We start from the raw sequence: 27,713 nt of genomic DNA on the forward strand, positions 1-27,713 counted from the left end.
GAGGTCATAAAGTTCAGGGAAAATGAATGGAAAGTACCTAGAGATGTGTCTGGCATATGACAGATGCAATAGACATAAAATAAATTATGAGCCATTATTGTTTTTTCACACGATGGGAATCAAGTAAAACAAAGCTCTATGAGTTCCTGTAACTGTGAGGGGAACATTCTGAGAGGGGCCATAGGAGGTCATAGAGCTTGGATGTTGTCCTTCTATCTGTATGAAGTTTTAAAATAGAAAACACAAGAAAATGACTTTTGTAGAAGTTTCCAGAAGGAGGAACTTTTGTCTCTTACCTCACAAGATGGCTTCTCCATTGCCCCTTCACTGCCCAGGGCATGGACTTGCTCTTGCTGTCTCCACATGGAGACCAATAAGGGAGTATACTCTCAGATCGCCAGCTGTGTCTGCCTGGGGAGTCTTCAGCCTTGGTGTCTCAGTAGCGCGTATCCCCCATCAATGCTTTCAGGGCTGAGACTGATTTGTATGTTTGGAGTCTTATCATATGTAGGCATTAGAAGCTGACTTTTGAGTATGATGACCCCAGCATGCTCTGTTGTCATTTTTCTCGGTAACTGAGATCATAGAAACATGAGCAGAAGGAATGGCTCTGGGGAACACTTTGGCCATCTCTCTTCTGGCAGGGACCCCTAGTCAGAGAGCTGGAGTGGGAAGGGGGTAGCTGCAATCCAGTGAGAACCCAGAGAGTGTTAGCTCATTCCATGCACATTTTGGCTCTGTACTCCTTGCTGCTGCTGCTTTTTTTTTTTAATTGTGATTTGGGTGAAAGTTTATAGCACAAATTCATTTTCCATACAGCAGTTGATGCACATTGGTTTCATGACATTGATTGCAAACGCCACAGTGTAACAGCTCTCTTCCTACTTCCTCCCTGTGGTTACCTCTTCCCTGTGTCCTTCTTTCCTATGCATTCCTGCCCTCTGAGCTAGCTCCTTGTACAAATGCTGCCCTTCTAATCTCCCATGGTTGGTTACTCTAAGGAGTGTGCTTACCTGGTGTAAATGTTCACCCTATATGCCTGTCTATTGTTTGGGTGGAAGCCATGGGAGTGAGTTCAATTCCAAGCCTATAATCCTTGCTTCTTAATTATTTTATATCATCTTGCTTCCTTCTTGTTAGGCACTTGGGTACAGCCTGGCTTTGCTGTTTGCTCACTGTGCTCATCACCCTTCTCCAGCCCTGCCCTCAGTTTCATTTGTCAGAGGGAGTTGGAAGATCTCCACAGTCTCTTCCTGTTCTCATATTTTGTGAAGGGAAAAGACACCAAAGGTTCTTCTTAGGTATTCAGTTATCAAAAGCACATTGTCTTTCCCCAGGGAATGTTTTGTCCTGAAAGCTCTTTTATTTTGCTTTATTGGTCTAAACACGTCTCTGCAGTGTTTTGGTCGTTACTTACCACTGCAAAGTGAATCATGCAGTGTGTAGACATGGGGCCAAACCGTGCCTGGCATCTTCTTCAAAGAGGACAGTCTCCTCAGTCAGGGTCTAGGATCTCTTCTCTGTGACTACAGCGCAATGGAGCGTCTCAGTCCCAAAATCTGATCTGTCCACAGTTGTGCATGTCAAAGTTGGCTCAGTTTCTGTGACACTGGCTCTAGTCTTGAGCATTCAAGCTTTTAACCAGTGTTCATGGGGTGTTGGGGCATGTGTAACTTATTTCTATTAAAAAGTTACATTTAAGCCAAACAGAATGAATTGACAGAGATCCACATGGCTGTCAGCGGAGCCATGTGAGATGCTATGATGCTGAACAGGTTTCAGCAGAGCTTCTAGACTAGGACAGACTAAGTTCCTAGTAGGAGGTACTTAGTAGTAGGTCTGGTGATATACTGAAAATCAGCCAGTGAAACCCTATAGATCACAATGGTCCAGTCCTGTGGTGCATAGGGTTGCCATGAGTCAGGGCCGACTTGATGGCAGCTCACACACATGCACACATACACAAAACATACACTTTTAGCTGACTCTTCCTCAGATCAACTGGTTATTACCATTCCTGACTTTCTGACAAATTTTTCTTTTTAAGTTTTTTTTTCATTTATTAAATAGAGGGCTGGGATGTTTGACTTGGTAAAAAGAAATATATTTCTAAGAAAATGTTCATCATAATGGTAAAAAAATTAGAGGTACAGCAATTTATTTATATTCTTCAGCATATTGTCTCTAACTAGAGGTGTTCTCTGATTCAGGTAAAACTTCACTGGAAGTAGTTTATGTCTAGCTTGAATACCTGAACACTTTTCAGACATATATATATTCTTTTCTGAGTGGGAATAAGGGTAAAAGTGTAAGCACCTTCTAAGTAGCTTTAACATTTCTGTACAGAAAGATGTTTATCACTGTAATATTCTGGTAGAGTTTTAATATGGTATTTAGTTTTGTATTGGGCTTTTTAAGACGTTAACTTTTAACATAGCTGCTCAGGGATTAAATCAGATTGGAAAACCCATCTGACTCCATGTATTAATGACTACAGAGAAATAAATGGTCATGTATATTGAGCTGCAGGGGACAGTACACTTTAAATTGAAACTTTCTTAAGAAAGTTAACTGTTTCACAATGATGTTGCATTATATTCTTGAGCTCCTTTTTTTTTTTTTTTTTTTTCCCAATGGGTAAAGCCCCTGATGGTGTGACATTTCTTTTCCAACCCATGAAATAGTTCCCATGAGCAGCCTCGTGTAAATAGATGCACTCTGAGCAGATTGCACATCTGGGGCATTTTTCTTCCAGTCCTCATGTAGGGTGAGAAGTCTGTGATAAATAACAGTTTAATTACAAGGCAAAGAACTGCAGACACGGAGTCCTGGAAAAAAAAACAAAAACCTTAATGTTACATCTCCTGGTTTTAAGAAAATACCTGGACAGAGGGAAGCTTTTGTATTCTGGGTAAGACTCACTGTGTACTGTGATGATTAAATCTGCTCAGTCCACTTACCAGGAGCTGCTTAGAACTGTGGCCAGATACTATTCTGTAAGCACATAAGGAAACACTGTACCTCTGGGGAAACAAGAATTGTATGATACTTTATTTGATCAGAATTTTTATAACTTCCAAAAAACAAACAAGTCAGAAAAAATCAAATTGGTTTGGGTTTATGTTGTATTTTGAGAGTCTGGTCTTGCTCAGACATAGCTCTGTAGAAACATGAGCTCTTGTGTATATAATGCTCTGACTTGCACATGACTATTGAATCCATTAAAAATGAATCTTATACATGACGGATGTGATCTCTTTCTTGGGTCCTTTCCCTATTCACAGAAAGCTGTTTAGCATATATAAAGCATTAGTCTTAATCCTTGTCACTAATTTGTCACCTATTGTCTTGCTACTTTATATATCCTGTGTATCATTCTTAACCTGAAGCTGGTACAAGCCGTGGTTTCTTGCTGCAGAACAATCATGTTGCATCAGAACTTAGGTAGGAGACTAGAGGATGCAAGAGAGGGAGGGCACAGGAATTCATCACAGACTGCGCTTCAGGAGCTCACAGCCTTGGGGTGAGGGGAGGTGGCCAGGTCGAACAGCAATGCCAGGAGGTCTCTGCAGAAAGTGAAGCCGAGGGGCTTTGAGTGCGAAGGCATGGGTGGACTATCTAGTGGGAGAGATGATGTACCAGGAAAGCCCACTGTTGTTACCCAACAAGCAAGGTAGGCACAGGCTTACTTGTATTTATTTACTAATCTGTAGTGAACAGTTGCATATTTTTCACCGAATTAGTAACTAAGCACAAATAAGCCTGTGCTTACCTTGCTTTTTGGGTACTCTGCCCTAGGAAGGTTTTAAGGGAGGTGACTGTGGAGTCGGATCTTTAGGGAAGTGTTGCAGTTGAGCAAAGTTACGTTCTACGAAATCATATGAGTCCTGGCATGCTTTGGGAACAGTAGATGGGAATTAGGAGCTCCGGTGGCACAGTGGTAGAGGCGTTAGGCTGCTAACCAAAAAGGTTGATGGTTCCAACCCACCCGCTGTTCTGCAGGAGAAAGATGAAGCATTCGGCTTCCTTAAAGCTTTACAGCCTTGGAAACCCTATGGGGCAGTAGTACTCGTTCAATAGAGTCGCTCTGAGTCGGAATCGACTCTATGGGCAGTTGGTTCTAGTTTGTTTAAGCGTCCATGAGAGAGAACTGATGATGGCGACTTAAAACTGAAAGCCTTGAACATTGCTCTGGGAGACTCAGAACCGGAGGCTCCGGACAGAGGGCGCAGTACTGCCCACGAAGCTTTGGAGCTTTAAAGTGGCGGCGCGGGAACTGCTTCCTTTGCGAGGGAGGTACTTCCGGCAGCGAGGGAGGTCAGAGGTTCCCTTGGTCCCAATTGCCCTTCGCATCCGCACGTGCCGCGCCGCAGTTGTCGCCTCTGCGATGCTGCCCTTCCGGTGCTGCGTGCCCCGTGCCCTGGGCTCCGCTGTGTCCGGCCTCCGCCCCGCCGCGCCCTCCCAGCAGCTCCGGCAGCTGCTGCAGCCAGCGCCTCGGCTGTTCGCCCGGCCCTTCGGGCTGCTCAGCGTGCGCGCGGGCTCGGCTAGGCGGACCAGCCTCCTGGGACAGCGCGGGCCCTGCGCTTGCGGCTGTGGCTGTGGTGCCCTGCACACTGAAGGTGAGTGTCCATTCTTGGACTGGGGACGTGAGGGCTAGATCCCTGGACGGGTGGGAGGACCTCGGGGCCCGGGGAAGGAACGGGAAAATTTAGACAGTAGTCTACTGCCCAGAGATCCGGAATATTTTGTCCGTTGATTAGCAGACAGTGGGTCGTTAAACCTACGTGTCAGCACGTTCCCTCTCCTCATTCCAGGAAATACAAAATTAAACCTGCACGCCGACTTTATCCGGAGGCTAGCGAAAATGGAATTTTAGGAAGCGGTGGTTGAAAGTAGCATGGTTATGTCTGTTAGCAAAAGTTGAAAAGGGTAATTTGGAGGTTTTTTAGCTTTGTGGCAAAACGTGGTAGAGTTCATTGTTGGAAGTCACTTTTCCAGAATCAAGCTCAACTTCCCACTGATAGTATTGTGGCATTTTTACAAACGAGGCATAATGATGTGAATTGGACTAAATTCCCAGAGCAACTGTTAATAGCAAAGAGATTAGAAAAAGTACAAGTTCTGGTATCTGGCTGCCACATCTAGGTTACTGTTTTATCCTTTAGACTAAACGGCTTTTTCTGTGTCATCTGGTTATTCATTTTAGGAGACAAAGCTTTTGTTGAGTTCCTGAGTGATGAAATTAAGGAAGAGAAGAAGATCCAGAAGCATAAGTCCCTCCCCAAGGTGTCTGGAGGTTGGGAACTGGAAGTGAAAGGGACAGAAGCTAAATTAGTGCGGAAAGTTGCTGGGGAAAAGTAAGTACCGGGCTTGGGACGTGGTAACTGCAGGATCAAATCCAGGACCCTCCAGGACCTGCCCTAGGCCAACCCCAGAATAGTTTAGATTAAGGCAGGTTCTTTGATACATAATTGTCAAGAGAAAGAGGAGGGTACACTTGGACAAGTTCTTATGTTCCAGGTGATTCATTGAACATAATTTGCTGTGGGCTGGTTGCTGAGGAAACGGTAATGAAGGAGCACGAAAGCAGGTGGCTGAAAGTCTTATTGGATGGTAAAGACAGTCCGTTCAGTAGATTTTTACTGGTGAAGAGGCCATACTTTGTCTAAATTTAGGCCTGCAAATTCAGAAATTCTTACATTACCAATGAAACAAAATAATCAGTTTGATCTCTGGTTTACAGTGCTGACTAATATGCCACCAGGCTCCGTGGCTGGGTAAAACAAGAACCCTACTCTCTTAAATGTTTAAACCAAAAAACCAAACTCACTGCTGTCTAGTCAACTGGACTCATAGCAACCCCTCCTTGGGTTTGCGAGGTGGTATCTCTATGGAAGAAGGTTGCCCAGGCTTCCTTCTGTGGAGTGGCTGGTGGGTTTGAACCACCAGCCTTCTGATTAGCAGTCAAATGCCTTAGGCACTAGGCCACCAGAGCGCCTCTCTAAATGTTTACAGTAAGTGAAAAAGCAAGACCTGTAACTCATGTAACCGAATTGGCTTACAAAACAGTAAGGTTTGCAATGGGAGGTATCTTTTGACCTAGTTTAGCTCCTCTGCTTGTTAAATTCTTGTTCATACTTTTCTGCAGGATAGTCATCCTTAATCCTATTGGACAAATAAACATTTAGCATCTTCTAGTTTTTTTTCCTAAAGTGTTCATCCAGGTCAGTGGTTTTTAGTATTCCTAGCTGTGCATTGATCATCTCGTCTGTTCAGAACACTTTCATCCCTCTCCCCTCTTCCAAAAAACAAACCTATACCCATTAGCAGTCACTCCCCATTAATCATTCTTTCCCCTTTGTAAGCACTAATCTACATTCTGTGTCTATAGATTTGCCTATTTATATATTCTGGATACAATTGCCTTCTCAGATCAATGATTTGCAAATATTTTCTCCCATTTGGTGGGCTCTCTTCACTTTCTTGTTGGTGTCCTTTGTTGTAGTGTTGATGGAGCCCATTTTCTTTTGTTTGTTTCCTTTTGTCACTTGTGCTTTTATTGTCCTAAGAAACCATTGCCTAACCCAAGGTCACAGAGTTAACACCTACATTTTCTTCTGAGTTTTTGTAGTTCTTTCACTTAGGTTTAGGTCTGTGATTCATTTTGAGTTGACTTATGTGTATCTGTGAGATAGAATCCTGATTCTCTTTGGCCTCATGTATAGTTTTGTTTTGTTTTCCCCCATACATAGATCAATTGCGTGTTCTGTAACTTCACCTAAACTATTTCCTTAGGGCTGGACAGTGAGTCCTAACCAGTTTTTGGCCATTATAAATAATGCTGCAACAAACATCACTGCTGAACCTCATGCCATCATTGGTCCTATGAGAAAATGGTTTCCTGGCAAGGTAGCCCGTTTGTGCAACTCCAGGGGCCAGTATATTACTGTGCTCCAAGAGGTGTCCTTCACAGGAAGCAAATGGGAATGGTAGCTGCTGGAGTCGGGCAGCCCAGCAGTGCTAATTCCAAATCTAGCACCATTTTGACTCAAGCTTTGGAATGTGATTTGTCAGGTGAGAATGGCTGCATTTTAAAATGGTTATTAGTCAGTGTTTCTGGCCTGTTTTGGGAATAGGAAGCCGCCCATACACACAGTGAAGAGTGAGTCTGGCCTGCAGCATACTGTTATTGAAGCCCAGGGCTCCTTGCAGTCCTCAGCTGCTGTACATCTCTAGGGATCGCTTGTCCCTTCTTCGCAGGCAGGCTTTGTGATGGAAAAAGCTATTCAAGGAGCTTCTGTTTCACCAGTTGTCCACCAGAAGGGCACCGAGAGGGACCAGGGCTGCCAGTGCCAGCTGCCCGCAACCATGTGTTGGCGGTGAGCCTTGGGACGCTGGCCTGCTGAAAGTAGCCCACATATGACTGTAGTGTCCCCAAAGGAACTAGAGCGTATTTGTTTGACTTGCAGAAGCTGGCACAAAGTGGGCATACTTGAGGCCTGCTGAATCAGTCTCAAGGTTGGATGTAGACATTCAGGCTTGTTTTTCAAAGTTCTGCAGATAATTCAGTTGTACAGCCAGCTAGGTAGAGACATTATTTCAGGAAGTGTTGCCTATAGCAGTCCTCCATACTTGTCTCATTGCAAGATGTCTGTTTTCCTTTGCCCTTCTAGGATTACCGTCACTTTCAACATTAACAATAGCATCCCACCAACATTTGATGGGGAGGAGCCCTCACAAGGGCAGAAAGTTGAAGAACAAGAGGTAAGCTTGTAACACTGTAACCAGCCTTCCCCTCAGATCTCTGGCAGGCTACAGGACTCCCTCGGTGGCACAGAGCTTTAAGTGATTGGCTGCTACTACAGTAGGAGTCCCTGGGTGGCACAGAGTGTCAAGTGATTGGCTGCTGCTATAGTAGGAGTCCCTGGGTGGCACAGATCGTTAAGTGATTGGCCACTGACTGCAAGTTTGGAGGTTCAAGTCCGCCCACAGGTGTCTCGGAAGAAAGGCCTGGGGATCTACTTCTGAAAAATCAAAGCCATTAAAAGCCTGTGGAGCACAGTTCTTCTAACACACATGGGGTTGCCATGAGTCTGAACCAACTTGGTGGCAACTAGTTTAATGCTAGAAGAGGAGAGAAGGTAGAGGAAAACCATCCTGAACTGTAGAGCAGCAGTAACCTCACAGCAGTAACCTGTACAGCTGGCTGTAACCTAGCCAGCTTTAGCACTAGAGCTGTGTGGCACCTTTTCCTTCCCATGGACTGAATACGTTGCTGTCTGTAGGCTCAGGCTCTGGACTTTGGCCTCTGTTTTCTTAATGTGAGAATTTGGAACTTAACCCTTTCCATGATGAGATGTTTGATGTCAGAGATTATCACTTGGATTGTTTCCAGGTGAGGAATGTCACTAACATGTCAGGCTGGTAATAAACACCCAGTCACCTCAACCAAGGTAGCAAAGCCAGGTGCGTTAGGTTTTATTTAACATTTGGCCAGGTGAGAGTGTGCCTTAGGTTGCTGTGGACCTGGGTGGTGCCCAGTGTTCAAACATGTTAGGAAGCAGTGTGTCTAGCCTAGAAACTAGCCTGAAGTGAGGCCCCAGGGCCCCCAAACTTTCTGACTCCACAGGCGTCTACATTGTCTCATGGCTTGGCACAGGACACAGCTGTCTGGTATACTTTTGTCTCAGCCGCTGCAGCTCACATGTGGGCTTGTTCTGTTCCCAGGCTCAGCAGCAGTTAGGATGGCCAGGGAGCCAGGTGCACTGGCCTTCATCCTGGGTCCTAATCCAGGAAGACTCCCAGGACAGTCAAGGTGGAAAAAGGTCTTGGAGCTTTAGGTCCACTTTGCAGCGTATAGATGGAGACAGACCCAGGGAAATTAAGGGATTTATCCAGATCTCAGTTAGTTGGCACATAGCCGGCACTGGGACTGAGATGTCTCAATTCTAAGCCTAGAGGTATGTGCTAATGGAAAGTTAAGCATGGCCGCTAAATAGTCTACCATCTAAAAGTTAGCCTAGAACTCTAGAAAGGATCAACAGGAAGAGTTCAGGCCGGTCTCCTGAATGAATTGGAGTGTGGCTTTAATACTGATAAAGATCCTAGGCTCCTTATTTGGTGGCACTATAGCATAAGACTATAGAAGTGGACAAATGATATCCTAATAGTAGTGGTGGCCATCAGACCTGTGGTCCAAGTAACCAACACCCATGAAGCACAGCATGTACTGACTTCTTGTTCTTGTTTCCCCAGCCTGAACTGACGTCCACTCCCAATTTTGTGGTTGAAGTTACAAAGAGTGATGGCAAGAAGGCCCTTGTGCTAGACTGCCATTATCCAGAGGATGAGGTATGTAGGATGGAATGCTAGCCCTGGGAACAAAGAGTGATCCCAGGCCTTTCTGTTCCCTTTTATTGGACACTTATGCTTTCTAGCTTAGACCAGCAAAGCAGGGGAGGAGGGCTGGTGAGGGAGCAAGGTTAAGATCTGGTGAGTTTCAAACTGAATTGCCCCCTTTCCTTGGATAAGTCTGGCTTGCCCTGGAAAGCCTTTCAGTTTCTGTTTCTTCACAGGTTGGACAAGAAGAGGAAGAGGAGAATGACATTTTCTCCATCAGGGAAGTGAGTTTTCAATCCACTGATGAGTCTGACTGGAATGACACTAAGTACACACTCAATACCGATTCCCTGGACTGGGTGAGTATACTGGATGAGATGGGGTGCCTTACAAGGGAGGGTCCTACTCAGAGGAGAGACAAAGCAGCATTTTAATAACCATTACAGATGAAGTCTTTCAGTCTTTTTCTCCCCCCCCCCTTAAACAAGTAAATGTTCCCCTTGTAGGCCCTCTATGACCACTTAATGGATTTCCTTGCGGACAGAGGGGTGGACAACACTTTTGCAGATGAGTTGGTGGAGCTCAGCACAGCCCTGGAACACCAGGAGTACATTGCTTTCCTAGAAGACCTCAAAAGTTTTGTCAAGAGCCAGTAGAGCAGACAGAGACAATGAATATGGCAGGCTTTGGCCAGTGAACAAAACCTACCCTGAAGAGCAGACATGTGTGCTTTGAAATGGTTATCATCCTAGTATCATGGGAAAAATAATTCAAGCTTAAATTATTTCTGTTGTGCTCCTGTCTACTATTCATTTATTTCTTCTCTACAAATCTATTATTTCTGGATTTTTTTTTTTTTTGTATAACATAATGATGAACAATAAAATCGCTTTATCCCTTCATGGTAGTTTTCTCTCTTCTCCTTCAACCTGTATCACAAAAGACTCAGAGAATTTGAAAGCTTTAATACAAAATAAGTTATAAATAAAAGATTTGTATATACAAGGCCATTACAGATGGAGTGAGTTGTTTCCAACTCAGTAAAATGATGTTGCATCAAGGCCGGCTCTAGAGGATGATAGCCCAAGTATCGCAAGCCTGGATTTAAATTGACAGAAGAAATGGTTAGCTTATTTTGTATTTCAGTCATGAAAGTTACTTCACTACACGCCAATGATGACATTTATGCTACCTACAGGTGATGTCAGAGTTCAGTTCAATTACGAAATTAAGTGATGTGTGTGTTGTCAAAGGCCATTGATGACTCCTGCTCTTCATCTTTGCTGGGCCTCTTAAAATGACTGCAGTCTTAAAATGACTGCCTTTGAAACCATTGACACCAGCATAGTCTTAAAACCCCTGCCACTGAGTTGATTCCAAGGCTTCAAATCTTTATGGAAGCAGACTGCCTCATCTTTCTCCTGTGGAGTGGCTAGTGGGTTCAAACTGCTGACCTTTTGGTTACTAGCTAAATACTTAACCAGTGTGCCACGAGAGCTCCTATATAGTTTTAAAGCAAAGATCAAATCCTAGAGATGACTCAAATATCCTCACCCCCAGTAAACCAGTGACTAGAAAGACTATTCAAATTCTTGACCACTTGGAGTCTTCATAGCACAATAGGACGTGAGAGTCCTGCAACTTCAACAGGAGACTGAAAGGGCTTGTGTCATAGCAGAGGTACAAACTATGCTCACTGCAGGCAGAAGCAACTTGGGAACTCCCTGAGTAAGATGATAGAACTGGCTCCTCTGATTCCTTAATAGCTCAGCCCCACCATTATGTTAAGGAATTTTGTTCTTAACTTTGACCATAGACACAGACTCTTCTTCCACAGAATATATTTGGTTTTCTCTGGAAGACACTACCTTATAATCCTGCTAAACAGCAATGGTTTAGCACATTCCATCCAACAGTGAAGATGGACTCATGTCCCTACTGGGCCATTGTGGTAGTTATGTTTGTGTGTCAACTTGGCTGGGCCTGGTTGAGTGGCTGGGCAGCTGGTGGTAGTTATTCCCCACAATGAGACTGGCAATCAACTCCACGGTGGGATCTACCAAAAGCAGCTGAGTAGCTGCCTTTGGGATGTGGTCTGCTTCCTGGATATAAGGAGAAGCCTTGGGAATGGTCTCTAGCTTATGGCACGCTTGGACCCTGCATGTAGCCGTGTCATTGCTCAGCAGCCTGCTATGCTCTGCCAACTTTAGGACTTACAATGGACTGAAGTTAATGGCCTGCCGTGTAGTTTGGTAACATTGGGACTGTGCCTTTTGACTTGTCAACCTTGGGGCTTCTCAGCATCAGCAGCCAGCAGCTGTCTGAGTGAAGAAACGCCTCTAGCTCCAGTGGGCCGGGTGCAGGAGGCAGAGCTGGACCCCAAGGTTGAGGGGCTTTCACCCAGCCCCTAGAGCCTGGCACTGTGAACCTGGACTTAAAGCCTCCAAACTGTAAGAGAATAAACTGTTGTTCAAGCCATTCCATTTGTGGTATATTCTTGTCACTAGGTAACCAGAACAGCCATAAAGGTTCTGAGACCACTTACTGTCCCTCTCATACCTCAAATATTTTCAGTTCTTGTGGTATATATATAGAGAGAGTATATATATATATATATATATATATATATATATATGTTCTACCTTTCAAAATGGTGAATTCTGGGATTCTGTTAATACAATTTTGTCCTTCTCACTCTTCCCATATTAACTCCTGCTAAAAGACACACTGACCACTGTTCACAGCACACGAAGCACTCAGAGTGACTAGGCTCCTTTCTAGGCCCTTGTTCAATGTTCAACTGCCACACCTACCTTCTATTTCATCTCCACCACCAATACTGAATTGACCTACAGCCTGACCTCATTACATCTTGAACCCAATGGCCCTTGACTCTTCCTTGATTTCCCCTTAATTTAAATGAAAGGCCTACTGGCACAGTAGTGTTTTAGAGCATTTGAATGTTCTACCTTTCAAAATGGTGAATTCTGGGATTCTGTTAATACAATTTTGTCCTTCTCACTCTTCTCATATTTACTATGACCCCTTTACCCCAAGAATGGCCTCCCTGCTCACCCTGGAGTCATCACTGGAAATCACACTCTCCTAAGACTGCTGATGCCTCCTACAACACTCCTTCCAAACCTATCCATCCACTTGGCTTCACTGCTGCCTTGAGCTGCAGGGCACTGATGGTAGGTGCATGGACAATGGGGTCCATGAGAAACAAATGCTGCAGTCTTGGCTATAAACAATGCAATCATCAGGCAATCCACTTCCTCTTTAACTGCCTTTCCCATAACCCTCCAGCACTTGGTTTAAAACTTAGACACTCCTTTTCTTTTTTTTTTTTATTTTGATTTGGGTGAAAATTTAAGGAGCAAATTCACTTTCCATATAGCAGTTCACATACACTTTGTCTCATGACATTGACCACAATTCACCACAGTGCAACAGCTCCCCTCCCACTTCCTCCCGACAGTCATCAATTCCCTGTGTCCATCCCTCCATGCACCACTGCCCCCTGAACTGTCTCCCCATGCACAAACAGCCCTTCTTTCTCCTATGATTGCTCTCTCCATAAAACTTGTTGTTGTTGTTGTTACGTGCCGTCGAGTCGGCCCCAACTCATAGCGACCCCTCTTTGGGGTCTTTCCTTCTGAGGAGTGGCTGGTGGGTTTGAACCGCCAGTCTTCTGGTTAGCAGTCAAGTGCTTTAGCCACCATAAAACTTAGACACTCTTAAGGAGCTCCACACTCCAGGCCCTCTACCATTACACTCATTCTTCTAAGACAACAGAAGCCATCTAACTGGTGCCTTTTTAACTCTCCTCCCATCTTAATTCCCTTCTACAAACAAACAGTATCTTCCTGTGTGCCAAGTAAGGAGCTCTGGTGGTGGACTGGTTAAGGCATTTGTTTGCTAACCAAAAGGTCAGTGGTTCAAACCCACCAGCTGCTCCACAGAAAAAAGATAAGCCAGTCTGCTTTGTAGAGATATACAACCTTGGAAACCCAATGAGGGTCGCTATGAGTAGGAATTGACTCGATGGCAGTGAGTTTGGTTTGTTTTTCGTTATGTGCCAAGTAAAAATAAAATGAGAATAAAAATAAAGATAGGGCCCTTGTTCAATGTTCAAAGACGTTTGAATAACTGCAACAGTGTTATAGGGGATATGGCATCAGGTACAGGGGAGATGACTTGTTATCTTCACTCTTCCATGCCAATTAATTCCTCACAGAATAAACTGCATTTTTAAAACATTTAACAATTTCTAAGCTATTATTTCTGTTAACATGGGAATAAAATCGACTACTGACCTTCTCTTACCACTGAGTTCCATGGGAGGCTTACCAGACAACTCATGAGAAGATTGGGCTTCTCTTCTGTTCCTTCAGTGACTGAAAATTCAGGTGTGTGGGGACAGTGTACACTGTGCTCATGTATGTGATCTTCTAAGAAGGAACGAAGCTTCTGCTCTGTCAACTCTGGAGACTGAGAAGTGAAAAATTACAACCGAATCTTAAGTTACATTAGAGTGAACTGGTTGGAAATCTTGATTCCTCATACCGACCAATATAACTGGCTCACTGGAAGGCTTGATTCCTTGGTCCTTTACACAGGCTCTTTGGGTTCTGATTATGCTAACAAGGTCTCTTAACCAATCTCCACTTCCTGTCCACATTAACCAGTGCTCTCCACTCCTGCTAAAAGACACACTGACCACTGTTCACAGCACATGAAGCACTCAGAGCGACTAGGTTCCTTTCTAGCCTCCCTCATACTTTTGCCTCCACCAGCTGAGAGTAGTACCCTTACCGAGAGCCGGTCATGTTTGGTCTCAGAGCTGTTTGTGCTAATTATAGTAACCTAAAACCTAACCCACCAACCACTCCTCGGAAAGAAGGTTGGGCAATCTACTTCCATAATGATACTGCCTCAGAAACCCAAGGAAGGGTCTCTGAGTCGGGTCCAACTCGACGGCACATAACAACAACAACAACAATTACGGGCTACGTAAACTAATGAAATATGAGAATGAAAAACAGTTTTTGTTTTTACAATAAGTGTAATGTTTAAGAAACACTCAAAATGATTTGCTCATTAAAATTTTTTTTAAAGCTACTGAATTAGATGAAACCAAAAACCAAACCCACTGCTATTGAGTCAGATCCGACTCATAGCAACTCCTCCTTGGGTTTCTGAGGCAGTATTACTACGGAAGTAGATTGTGCAATCTTCCTTCTGAGGAGTGTCTGGTGGAGATGAGAAAGGAAAAATCCTGAAGCTATACACTCAGCTTCTTGGTCCACTTCATAGAAATAAAACCGGAACTTCAGCTTATGCACGATAGACTGAGGTTTGTAAAAAAATGACTCAGATCTATAACCAGCAGAGCCTCCCTCAAAGAGTGGCAAATAAATTCATGTCTTAAAATTAACAAACAAGGTTTACATTTTTATAATTTGTCACTTTAATGAACTGCTGAATTACCTGGGAAACTTTCAGTCCTTATCTAGTTAGGGCTCCTACTATATTTTAAGAGCAAAGTTAGGAGCTCTGGTAGCATAGTGCCTAAGGCACTTGACTGCTAACCAGAAGGCTGGCAGTTCAAACCCACTAGCCACTCCTCGGAAGGAAGATGGGGCAATCTACTTCTGTAGTGATACTGCCTCGGTAACCCAAGGAGGGGTCACTATGAGTCGGGGCCGACTTGATGGCACATAACAACAACAACAACAATGAACCTTAAATTCGGAATATAGGTATGCCTTAATATACACCCCCTCCCTTTTTTTAAAAATGGAGTTTAGGTAACAGTTTACAGAGCATATTAGTTTTCCATTCAACAATTTATACACATTTTGTTTCATGACATTGGTTGCAATCCCTCAATGTAACAATACTCTTCCCTCTGCCCTAGGTTTCTCATTTCCATTCATCCTTCTTTCCTGCCCCTTTCTGCCTTCTGTGCTTTGTTTTTGGGTACATGCTGCCATTTTGGTCTCACATGTTTGTCAAATTTTTTATGGGAGATTCAATACAGATGTTTCCAATTCTAAACTGGGATTTCTATAAAAATCTTAAACAGTGGTGCAATAACGTTTAACAAATGGCTTGGGGGGAGTTGGAGAGACCTTGATTTGTAGTTCTTATTAATTTCTATGCTGTAAATATTCTCCTGTGGCCAATTTCAAATTATTAATGTGACATCTCCAGACACATAGTTGGAAAGACATACACACAATCGGCTCTAATGCACCACTGAAGGCTGTTTAAGGAAGTAGATGCGTGTGGGAAGAAGTGGCCCCGAATCTGTATGTGAACACTCACGTGAGATGGGATGTACAAGCCACACTGACACACGACCACACTGCTTGTTATTCTCAGGTTGTACCTAAAGGCAGAAATGGGATCCCATAGTATCAGGGGCTGCATGGACACAAGAGCTGAAGCCCCAGACCTTTCCAAGCCAGCAAACTTGGGGGGAAATTCCACTCACCTTGGAGTGGGGTTGGAAACCAATAATGCTGAAAAGGTTTTGAAAACTCTTACTTTGTGCACACAGGACAGATGAGGGGGTTTGCTTCCCACTCAGCCAGCATGATGCTGAGACACTGTTCATCAAACTGCAAGCTCTTCTCATACTCACTGATGATGGACTGTTCTGTAAGGCAAAGGACAACCACACTGCTTTGCCACGCTTTACCCAGACTGCCCTGTTTTCAATGCTAAGCGGCACCTTTAACAGCATCCTCCAAACAAGTAAAAGATTCCGGCAAAAACATACAAGCTTTATTGCTGTCTTAGGCTAGCAGCATCTTGTTGCCCTCCCCTTCATCCCTGGTCTGTCCCCTCCTTGTGAGGCTAAAGGACAAGGAAACAACTTTGATACACATCTTCAAAGGCCAAAAGGGCAAAGATGTGGAATGTCAGAGTCCTAGGGCACCTGGAGGAAGCTGACATAACAAGGCACTTACTTCTGATGCCAGGTCCATCCTGATGAGTTTAAAGTGAGCTGTGCCCCAATGGTAGTACCTGTATTGTTCAGAATCTGTGTGCTCATTCATTCAGCAACATGCAATAATACTTAATATGCGGTGGGCACTGGAGGACAGACAAAAAAGAATGGCCCCTGTCCTTGATGAGCTCACAGTCCAGACTTGAGCTGACACTACAGGGCACTTACTTCTGATGCTCGCAGAAGCTGTCCATTGAGTACAATCCTATGTACACCAGGCACTGCTCTGAGTCCTGTACACCTATTGTTTTATTTAAGCCCTATAAAAAACTTATAAGGTAGTTATATTATTTTTATTTTAGGGATGAGAAAAACTAAGTCTAGTTAACAAAAGGCTATGTGGAATAAATGACTTAATGATATAAGGTGTTAAACTATGCATTCCTCACAGTGCTATGGATGCCCCAAGGAGTAGATGTTCACATGACCCTGAGGTATCAGTCAAGAACGGATGGGAGAGGCAATGACTATCTGACAGGGGACTTATCTCTAAAATTTATCAAAAACTCCAACACCTCAACAACAAAAAGATTAACAATCCAATTAGAAAATGGGCAGAAGACATGAATAGACACTTCACCAAAGAGGATATTCAGGCAGCCAGCAAATACATGAAGAAATGCTCACAACCATTAGCCATCAGAGAGATGCAAATCAAAACAACAATGAGATACCATCTCACCCAAGCACTAATGGCAAAGTTCAACAAGACAGAAAATAACAAATGCTGGTGAGGACGTGGAGAGAGTGAGACTTTCATATACTGCTGGTGGTACTGTAAAATGATACAACCTCTGTGGAAGGCAGTATGGTGATTCCTTAAAAAGTTGTAATTAGAAATACCATTAGACACAGCAATCCCATTACCAGGTATGTATTCTAAAGAAGTGAGAGCCAGGACAAGAACAAATATATGCACACCCGTGTTCATTGCAACACTATTTACAATAGCCAAAAGATGGAAACAACCTAGGTGCCCATCAACAGAAGAATGGATAAGCAAACTATGGTGCATACACACAATGGAATACTATGCAACCCTAAAGAATAATGTAGAATCTGCCAAACACCGCATAATGTGGATGAACTTGGAGGACATTATGCTGAGTGAAATAAGTCAATCACAGAAGGACAAACATTGTATTAGTCCGCTATTGTAAAAAGTCAAGAAAAGGTTTATATATGGAAGGAAACTTTCTTTGTTGATTACTAGGGGTGGGGGAGGAGGGAAGGGAATACTGCAAAAAAAAAAAAAAGAAAAAAGGAAAATGCACTGACCCATGTCACCTTAGTTTTGTATATTTCACTGTACATAAATTATATTTTAATAAAATGTATTTTTAAAAAAGAAGAAGAGATACAGCTAAACTGGAACAGTAGCAAACAGAGGACTCCCTGAGACTACTGCTCTGAAACATTCCTTAAACCTAGAACTGAGCCTATCCCCTGAGATCACCCTTTAGTGAAATAGCAGAGTGGCACACAAAGTAACAGATACCACTCATAAGCTTAGTGCTCCACTTAAGTACCACTGGAATGAAACTGAAAAGTCAACAGTTACCCAGAAGCAAAGATGAGAAGATAAGCGGGCAGGTAGACTAGAGTACTCTAAATGGAACAAACAGAGCAAAATTAAAAAGAATTGTGATAAATGTAACTAATATCACTGGGAATTTGTGTGGAAACTGTCAAATGGGAACCTAACTTGCTGTGTAAATTTTCACAAAAAACTTAGAAAAATATTATTTGACAAAAAAAAAAGAATGGATGGGAGAGAGGCACTTAAATTGTATCCTGTAAAGTGAGAGGATGATTATTAACCTATGCCTAAGGCATTTGACTGCTAACCAGAAGGCTGGTGGTTCAAACCCACTATCACTCCTTGGAAGGAACACTGGGCAATCTACTTCTGTAAGGATACCGCCTTGGAAACCCACAGAAGGGTTGCTATGAGTTGGAACCAACTCAATGGCAGTGAGTTTGGTTTTTTTTTTTTTTTTTGATCAACAGAAAAGTACTGTAGGACAGTGAAATAAACGTTGAAACTAGGTTCACACAACTGATTTTGCTTCCCAACTCTACCACTTACTAGCTATGTGACTTGGGTAAGACACCACTTTTGCTTCTAATAACTGTCTTGTAGGGTGGTCATTAAAAAAAAAACCTCACTGCTGTCGTGTGGATTCTGACTCATAGCAACCTCTCTTTGAGTTTCTGAGGCAGTATCTTTAAGGAGTGAGAAGTTCTTTGCACAAGGCCTAGCACACTAGAGATCCTCATTATTGGGAAGACAAGTCTTCAAAGTGTCAACAGTGACTTCTGAACACTCAACTGAAGATGGAGGTAGAAGAGGGGAGTTAATAACTAATGCTATTCAGAGGAAAGGTCAGCATTAGAGTAGTTACATATGAGTAGGAAAGACTACTCTTGGGGGTCACCTTGGTCAATCAGTTCCTGTTGGATTTCTTCCAGCACAGCCAGGTCCATTGGCTCCTCCACCTACAAGAGAAAGTGGAGCTCATCAGACGTCTGACGTTTTAAAGTCATCAAACTCCCCAATGATCATACTTGGAACCTGGCTAAAAGAATCCAGATTTCTCTCAGGGAATCAACTTGTCCAGTCCTTTAGTAGAATATGCCATCAACTGGGTGGTGTGGTTATGCTGAGAAACCATCAACAAATGATCAAACTACCCAGTAACAGAATAATGACACCGAATTTTGAGGAGACAGTATATGGTAGCAGTCAAATACATGGTACTGCCAACGTTATGTGACCACAGTAGAGTTCTCTAACCTCTGTAAACCTCAATTTCCGCTTCTGTGAAGTAGAGACAAAACTAGCCTGGGAGGGTTATTATGAGCAGTACTTGTGGTAAGACAAGTATTTAAGATACCGTAGGACCACACAGAAAATCGAAACCAAACCCCTTGTCATTGAGTTGATTCTGACTCATAGCGACCCTACAGGATAGAGGACTACCCCCATAGGGTTTCCAGCCTATAATCTTTACAGAAGCAGACTGCCTCAACTTTCTCCTATGGAGCAGCTGGTAGGTTTGAACCAATGACCTTTTGGTTACCAGCTAAATGCTTTAACCACCTACCTCTGCTATCAGAGTTCCTAGGATACCCAGTTATGCATCATTATTTTAAGATACTTTCAAAACACTTTTTCATGCTTTCTTAAATAATCCTTACAATGCTGGCAATATTAGCTTTTTTATTTTATAAATGTGAAAATTAAAGCTCCAAGAGACCAAATGAAGTTGATAATGGATAAACAGTAAAACCAGGATTAGAATTCCTGACTTCCAATCCAATGCTCTTCCTAATACACTATAAATGGTTTCCTATCCACACCTAGCTCCCAGCCCAGGCTAAGATTAGAATTCAAAAGCTCCTGGAGATTTTTTTAAAAAGAAATATTCCTAACCCATGTGGACTGAATCAAAATTTCCAGGGCAGAGACAAGGACTAAATGAATAAATATACATTTGCTTGTTTGTTTGTTTCATAGTGATTAGGAAACAATGCTGCATCAGTTCTACAGTCTGGTATTTAGACACCACTGATCTAGAATAATCTAACGTTAAAGGTGGAAGACATGGGTTAAAGTCAGTTAGAATCATGATTGGGGGCTGAAGGTGAGTGAGTTTAGAGGACTTAGTAAGAGTTGCAGAGAGGACATTAGGAGTTCTTGCTGCTGTAGCCCACTCCCTGAACACATATCCCAGCCTGACCTGAGCCAAGACCTCCGGACAGCTGTCCACTAACTGCAAAGCATTCCACTCCTCTTGCATCACCTCTTGCACTAGAAGGGTGTTCTGAGCTCCTCCTGGCATATTGCCTCCAACCTGGCGGTACTTGTTCAGGAGCCTGTCGCGGCTGTTTTTCATTCTTTCCAGGCATCCCTTGGAATAAGAAGGGAGATGGAGAGAGAGGGGGAGAGAGGGAGGGAGAGAGGAAGGGGTGGGGAAGGGAGAGAAAGAAAGAAAAGGCAATTGTCTCTTTTATAAAAACTTTTAGATTCATTGTTAAAACATTAAAGTGAATCCATAGACACAAAGTTTCCACCACCCTATTTTCATTTTTGCATATACCTTCCAGTCCTGTTCAAACAACAGGTGAAAATAATGCTTTATTCATGTATTTCTAGATCCTATTTTATATTCTGTCTTCAATGTCATCTTTATTAATAGTCGGGGGCATAAAATTTCAGCATTCCCTGCTCCACTAGAGAGCATTTAGGTTGCTTGCAAATTCTTTCTACTCCAGATAACTGCTTTCTTGTATAACAGTGCATCTCAACCTGGGGGGGGGGCATTTTGTCTCCCAGGTGACATCTGGCAATGTTGTCACAACTAGAGGACTGCTGGCATCTAATGAGTGGAGACCAGGAATGCTGCTAAACATTCTACAATGCACAGGACAGCTCCTAAGACAAAGAATTATTCCTCTCCAAATGTTAGCAGTGCCAAAGTCGAGAACCTCTATTTCACACAGGGTTTCTAGGCTTCCTGGGGTATATCCACTACCTCAGGGAGAGAAAAAAAATATTACTCTCTGAGGAACCATGGTGAGTTTAGAATAGTTTAGAACAAAAATGGGGTATAACTGCTGAGACTTAGGGATTGAGCCTCAGTTTATTCCTCTCTAGAACAGAAATAATTCCTACTTCATGCCCTGTACTTATACAAAGTGCCTCTTTCCGTGCCAGGCGCACAGGTGTTGCTGTTATTATAGTAGGGGTGAGGCCAGAGCCACACTTCAAATATGAAACAGACCCAAATCCGAAAACAAAGCTTCCTGAGACTGGGCTGGCCCGATCTAACGCCACACCCGGGGAGCCAGAAACTCCGGAGGCGGCTGGAGTAGACAAGTTCCAGACCTACAGGTAGGAGGCCTGGGTCCGGGGGTCAACTTCTAAGGGCCAGGCGCTCCGGCACCTGCCTCACAAAGACACATGAGGAGAACAGTCCCGAGATGGATTAAAGGACTGAATATAGCCCAGCTAGTCACAAATCCCACACTCACCTGCCTGAAAGCCTCTTTCCAAGGCGGAGAACCCACTGCTTTGTACAGCGAGCGGTGAGGAGATTCCGATGGCTCTGCCATGGTCTCTTCGCGGGAGTAGACGCCAGAAAGTCCAACCCTCCCGCAGCGCGCAGAATTCTGGGAGTTGTAGTTTCTGGAAGCTCATCGCTCTAGATGGAGGCCAGGGAACTCTGGGAAGTGTTTTATCGGTCTGCCGCACGCAGAGAAAGATTGACATTTGTGAGGTGAATCCAAACTGGATTGAACGAGAGGGAGGTGAATCTTGAAGGAAGGTTTTGGACATGTTTACATTTGTGATGTTAACCGAATTTAGATTGAGAAAGAGGGAGGTGAACTTGAGAAAAGGTTTTGGATATACGGGTTTATGCAGATGGAGATATCCAATAGGCAATTACATACACAGATCTCAGGCTCTCCCTGAGCTACAAGACTTTCCGCAGCACCAAAGCTTTTCCTAAGCAGCTACTAGTTTGTTGACCTACTCGTTCCGTCCCCTTCTGGATTCAGAAGAAGTGCTTTACTGGTGATTGGCTCCTCTCAGGCTAATGGGCGGGCCTCATCCTCGCCCAGCCCCTAGTTTTATACACGTGTTTCCGGGCCGCCTGCTCGATGATTGGCCGCAGGAGTGGACGGCTAGCCACGAATTGGCTGTGCTCAGCGGCGGGCTGAACAACTGGAATAAGGCGACAAGTTGGAACAAGATGGCGGCTGCTGAGGGTTCCTCGGACGACGGTGAGCTGTGGCACACCCGGCTACCTAACCACGCCGTGTTCCTGCGCCTTCGGGAGGGATTGAAGAACCAGAGCCCAGCTGAAGCTGAGAAATCGACTTCTTCATCGTTGTCTTCGCTACCGTCGCTGACTAGAAACCTACTGTTCGGCCTCGGCGGAGAGATCTTCCTGTGGGACGGGGAAGGCAGCTCCTTCTTAGTCGTTCGCCTTCGGAGCCTCAGCGGCGGTTGTGAAGAACTCTCCCTCTCCCAGTATCAGGTAAGGCCAAGCTGACCTTGCAGTCGACCCTCAGCGGGATGTGCACTCTTTTTTGTTCCCATTCTGGGATCTTCTAGTAAGTGTGGTATTGGAGTGTAAACAGGCGTCCTTTCCGGGACCTCCCACTTCGAGTGGAAAAGCTTTCCTTATTTTCATCCCCCTCCAGCATGGCTTATTTCATTCCTTCGACCAAAGTTTCTGACTTGGACATCGTGCCAGACATTATTATGGGACCAAACGAGATTAAGCTCTCGCTTCGATGGTGCTTAATTTCTGGAAGGGAAGAATCTTGGACCATGGGATAATCAACGAAGTATCAGTGATGGTTAAGTTTTTCCAAAGGAAAACAAAACAGGATGAGGAGATAGTGTGCAATTTTTGGTAGATTTGTCATGACAGAAGAACTAGGAAGCATCCATAGAAATGGGTTTTGTTGAGGGTATGTGATACTGAGACAAACTGCTTTTCAGAACCCCCTGAAAATACCGATTTCATTTTAAATCTACATAGGAAGACAGCACTCTCCTTGTTGCAGAAGTTCTCCAAACTAGTCTTTATCTTATTGTAGTATTTATAACCTAGTGATTTGCCCTTAATTAATACTTCCAAGTTCCTCATATTCCTGTTCCCTAACCCTATATTGAGAGTTGGCAGTATGCCAGATTCTATGTTAAGGATACAGAATGGAAAAGTACAGATCCTTCCTTGAAGTAATTTATGCTCAGTTGAGTGGGATGAGCAAATAAAAGTGACTGGAATGTAGGGTGATAACTATCATTATGCAGGGTGCTATATGAGCACCTAAAAGGTACAGTCCACTCTGATCAGGGATGTTTTCTTTTTTGGGGGAGGGCAGTGCATACAAGCTGAACTTGAAAGAATGTGTAAATCTTGTTAGCCAGGTACAAAAAGAAAAGGAGAGCATTCCAGGAAAAATAAAGACCTAGAGACATAACAAATCATGATGATTTTCTAGAAATACAAGTTCATCTGACTACAATGATAAAGTGTAAGTGGAGAGTTGAAAGTAGAGTAGTAGGCTGGAGCTTGGTCATTAATAGAAAAATTACATGTAGTCTCCGTTTCTCAAAGTAGAGAAGTTTGATGCATTTTAAATAACATTCTAAACTAACTGGCTAAAAACTTCAATTAATGGGCCAAGTGTTAGTGTCTAGAATGTTGAATTATCTTAACAGTTACAAAAAACCATTATGTGGTTTTGAGTAACTGCTGCATATATTTACATTAAAATGAACTATTTTGACCAGTTTGCTTTAATTTCCAGAGACTGCTTTGTATAAATCCACCACTGTTTGAAATCTATCAAGTATTGTTAAGTCCAACACAACATTATGTAGCACTTATAGGACTAAAAGGACTTATGGTATTAGAATTACCTAAAAGATGGGGGAAGAATTCTGAATTTGAAGGTGGAAAATCAACAGTGAACTGTAGGTAAGTTGTATTTTGGGGGGGTTTTTTGGTTTGTATTTCTGTTTAGTGTTTATAATTTGTACTACATGTGAAAAATTGTTCAAGACTGGTGGTTCTTAAAATATGTTTGTTACACAACTCTTGAAACCTTAGGCACTCTGGTGGTGCAGTACCTAAAGTATTTGACTACTGACCCAGAGGCTAGTAGTTCAAACCCAACAGCCACTCCTCGGAAGGAAGACAGGGCAATATACTTCCATAGAGATACTGCCTCAGAAACCCAAGGAGGGGTCTCTATGAGTCGAATCGACTCATGGCAGTGAGTTTGGTTTGTTTTTTTCCTTAAAATCTTGCAGTCTAAGCAGTTCCGACTCATAGCAATGCCACATATATGACAGAGTAGAACTTCCCTGTAGGGTTTCCTACACTATAATCTTTACAGGAGCAGATCACCTGGTCTTTTCTTGTATGCAGCTGCTGGAGGGTTCGAACCACCTATCTTTAGGTTAGCAGCCAAGTGCTTAACCATTGTGCCTCTGGAGCACCTTATGTTTATTGTGATATTAATGTTTATAGTATATGTGTAATATTTATTTTCCTTTCTGCCTAGTTATCATATTGATGTCTCATTGAAAGGCTATTTTTTTAATTAGATAAAAATAAGAACTTTGAAAGCACTTACTATCTATGAATCAGAAAGTTTGTTCCTAAGTTTATTTAGGTTTTATTTTTATATCATTTTCTTTTTCAACAAACTCAGGAAAGTGTCAATCTGAGAGACACTGAAAGAAATATAAAGTGGAAACCCAGCTGCAATTTTAGCTCTACAACTTTTAGGTTGAGTCCTCTTACGCTGTCTCTTTTCTAAATCTGTTTCCTCATCTCCAAAACAGGAATAATAATATCTGCCCTCCTGCTTTCCTCATAAGGTTGTTAAAAGCATCAAATAAGATACTATGTTTAAAAATATTAGTAAAGTACTAATAAAATACTCTATAATTTAGAAAGTATTTTATGGTATTTTGATTCTTTGATATTAATTGAACAAATGCTTTGAATCCTGTCTCAGCAAAACGTAATAAAAATTTAAAGGAAAGAACACAGAATGTTGAAATAGATTTTCCTTTAGAAAAGTTTTCAGTCATGTTTTACAAAATGTTTTGTCTTTATTTTAGTACCCTTCCAATTGCTGAGAGATTTTTCACCAGCTCTACATCTCTGACTCTAAAGCATGCTGCCTGGTATCCAAGTGAAATGCTGGATCCCCACATAGTGTTGTTAACATCAGACAATATAATAAGGTAAATTTTTATTTGTATCTCTCGTGTACCTTTGTGAGTAGGAAGCTTCTGTTTCTCTTTGCCAGTTAACAGCTTAGGGTACTACCACAGGAGTCATTGAAAGTTGGAATATGTTTTTTTCCGATGCCTGTTGTAACTTACTCTCAATCATATAAGAATCACCAGACTATCCTAACTTACATATTTTCACTACTGCTATTCCCTCTTAATTCATCTCCCAGCCTTCAGTCTTTCCTTTCCTAGTCTGACCTGCAAAGTACTGTTAGAATAATATTCCCAACACTGTTTTCTTTATGTTATTCCCTGGGAGATTGTGTGATATAGGGCAAAGACAATATAAGTGGAAATGGAAAGATTTGAATTCTTGTCTCAACACCACCTCTGTCTTTGAGATTTTGTGCTTCTTATGGGAGCTTAGTTTCCAATCTGTAAAATTAGCAAGCTTGATTTGGTAATTTCTAAAGCCCTTTCCAGAGTTTGCATTCTATCATGAAATGTCTTAACCCTACAGAAATTTCTCTATCAGTTCACTTTCTGGATCTGCCTATGTAAAGAGTTTTATTAAGAGAACTCAGGTCAGTAGAGGTACAAATACTTTCACCTTTGTTTTTTTCCAATCACTTTTAACTGTGTTCTACCAAGTCTTTTGTCTGTGCTGAATGGTTAATCCCTTAATAGCATTTTGGACAGATCCCATAGCATTCTGGTAACTTCTGGTTATTAATTTAGTTTGGTCTAGTTTTAAACTCTAATCTCAAATCCCATTTCAAAACTATATTCTGGCCCTATCACAGGTCAGACCTATGTCTCAAGGGATCTGAAATGAATGGGGAGAGCATGATCAGCTCTTTCATTCTTCTTTGTATTATGGCACCTTTAGGTGGAGATGAGGGGTGAGGAGGGCATCTGCCTCCTTCTTCTGGCTCTAACTCTTTCAGAGTTGGAATAGGGAGCTTGGGATAAGTGAGACAGAGATCTTATTAGTTGCCTTTTGGTGATGGGGAAGTATCGCTCATCTTGGTTTAATCTAGTTACATCTGCTGTTAGTGGCCTCTGTTGATGTGATATCTTCGCATAAACCAAACCCAACCTACTGTCACGGAGTTGGATCCAACTCATAGCGACCCCTCCTTGGGTTTTCAAGGCAGTATCACTACGGAAGTAGATTGCCCAGTCATCCTTCTGAGGAATGGCTGGTGGGTTTGAACCACCAGTCTTCTGGTTAGCAGTCAAGTGCCTTAGGCACTACGCCACCAGAGGTAGTGTTTAGCCTTCCTCTCCCTGCATCACTGAGGAACTCTATCTCCCATTAGCTGCTATCAGCCATCCATGCCCTGAACCCTCTCAAGAGGAGATACCTCCTGACTTGGTATCTCCTACCTTCCCACCTAAATTTCATAGCTCTTTATACAGAGCTTTGGTAACTGCCAAGGTTCTATGTCATGCTCCCCCTGCCAAGGAACATTACAGCATAGTTCATTCTTATGCTACTCCAGTAAGCAAGCTAATCTCCTTCAGAAATTTCCATTTAAGAAGTAGATACCATATAGTATCATGTATAGATGACGTGCTTCCCAAATGCTAGGATATGATATGTTAGCCTTTCCCAAGAATTCCCTTACATTGGTGACTTGTAGGTTTTAGCAACGTATCTGTCTTTCTTTCATCTAGGAAAGGAGATACCTTTCCTGTTAGAAACCCCCAAAGCTGGCTGGGTGATTCTCTTGGAGCCTTTTCTACCTACCCAGTTGGCTTCGGAGTTAGGGATAAAGAAAGAAGGGAGCAAGTACCCTCCTATTGGCTTTGGAGTTAGGGGTAAAGAGAGGAGGAAGTACTTACCCATCACAAACGTACTGTATTCCTAAGGATTGTTGACACCCTCTCTCTTCTTAGTCTTTCTTTATGTATGATAGAAAAGGACATTCCCAACCCCTGGTAACCTCTAGTCTACTTTCTGTCTTTATGAATTTGCCTATTTTAGATATTGCACGTAAATGAAATCATACAATATTTGGCCTTTTGCATCTGGTTTATTTCATGTAGCATGTTTTCAGTTTGTCCATTTTTAACATGTATGAAAAAACATCATTTGTCTTTATGACTGAGTAATCTGTTGTACTTACATACCACATTTTGATTATCCATTTATGGACACTTGGATTGCTTGTACCTTTTGGCTATTGTGCATAATGCTACAGTGAACATTGGTATACATGTATCTATTTGAGTCCCTGCTTTCAGTTCTTTTGGGTATATACCTAGCAATTGTCATGTGGTAATTCTGTATTAAACTTTTTGAGCAATCACCAAATTGTTTGCCACAACAGCTGTACCATTTTACATTCCCTCCAGCAATCCACAAAGGTTCCAATTTCTCCATATCTTTACGAACACTTGTCATTTTCTTTTCTTGTTTTAAATAATAACTATCCTAGTGAGTGTGGGAAAAATAAAAAACCAAACTCACTGCTATCGAGTTGATTCTGACTCACAGGGACCCCTCCTTGAATTTCCGAGGCAGTATCTCTGTGGAGGTAGATTGCCCAGTCTTCCTTCCAACAAGTGGGAGGT

General features: G+C 42.8%; 3 protein-coding genes across 3 annotated transcripts in view; 2 read left to right on the forward strand and 1 right to left on the reverse strand.

Moving 5' to 3' along the window:
* Window positions 1-4,387: 4,387 nt before the first annotated feature.
* LOC103194154 (complement C1q binding protein) lies at window positions 4,388-9,995 on the forward strand. Its single transcript, XM_007937517.1, has 6 exons — window positions 4,388-4,619; window positions 5,207-5,357; window positions 7,674-7,764; window positions 9,256-9,351; window positions 9,576-9,698; window positions 9,846-9,995. The coding sequence occupies exons 1-6, from the start codon at window positions 4,388-4,390 to the stop codon at window positions 9,993-9,995; spliced, it is 843 nt and encodes a 280-aa protein (XP_007935708.1).
* Window positions 9,996-10,407: 412 nt separating this feature from the next.
* On the reverse strand, window positions 10,408-21,478 carry RPAIN (RPA interacting protein). The gene is made up of 7 exons (XM_007937518.2): window positions 21,398-21,478; window positions 20,104-20,274; window positions 18,799-18,859; window positions 15,895-16,006; window positions 15,673-15,736; window positions 13,693-13,833; window positions 10,408-10,437 (listed from the first exon to the last, which is right to left on the reverse strand). The coding sequence occupies exons 1-7, from the start codon at window positions 21,476-21,478 to the stop codon at window positions 10,408-10,410; spliced, it is 660 nt and encodes a 219-aa protein (XP_007935709.1).
* Window positions 21,479-22,119: 641 nt separating this feature from the next.
* The window catches only part of NUP88 (nucleoporin 88), a 34,894-nt gene continuing 29,300 nt past the window's right edge, over window positions 22,120-27,713 (forward strand). Inside the window, exons 1-3 of the mRNA XM_007937520.2 lie at window positions 22,120-22,407; window positions 23,693-23,862; window positions 25,017-25,142. Of these exons, the coding sequence (XP_007935711.1) occupies window positions 22,120-22,407; window positions 23,693-23,862; window positions 25,017-25,142 (584 nt within the window). The remainder of the gene's footprint in view (window positions 22,408-23,692; window positions 23,863-25,016; window positions 25,143-27,713) is intronic.

This window comes from Orycteropus afer, unplaced genomic scaffold (genome assembly GCF_000298275.1).
Source record: "Orycteropus afer afer isolate SDZICR_OR568_19922 unplaced genomic scaffold, OryAfe1.0 scaffold00042, whole genome shotgun sequence".
Lineage (NCBI taxonomy): Eukaryota > Metazoa > Chordata > Mammalia > Tubulidentata > Orycteropodidae > Orycteropus > Orycteropus afer.

Excerpts from the sequence above, each read along its gene's own strand:
- LOC103194154 (XM_007937517.1), top strand. The coding sequence starts at position 4,388 with ATGCTGCCCTTCCGGTGCTGCGTGCCCCGTGCCCTGGGCTCCGCTGTG. Across the intron at positions 4,620-5,206 it reads TGGTGCCCTGCACACTGAAG|GAGACAAAGCTTTTGTTGAG; the intron begins GTGAGTGTCCAT and ends TATTCATTTTAG. Across the intron at positions 5,358-7,673 it reads CGGAAAGTTGCTGGGGAAAA|GATTACCGTCACTTTCAACA; the intron begins GTAAGTACCGGG and ends TTGCCCTTCTAG.
- RPAIN (XM_007937518.2), bottom strand. The coding sequence starts at position 21,478 with ATGGCAGAGCCATCGGAATCTCCTCACCGCTCGCTGTACAAAGCAGTG. Across the intron at positions 16,007-18,798 it reads ACAGGAACTGATTGACCAAG|AACAGTCCATCATCAGTGAG; the intron begins GTGACCCCCAAG and ends TTTGCCTTACAG. Across the intron at positions 15,737-15,894 it reads ATCTGTCCTGTGTGCACAAA|GTACAACCTGAGAATAACAA; the intron begins GTAAGAGTTTTC and ends TTCTGCCTTTAG.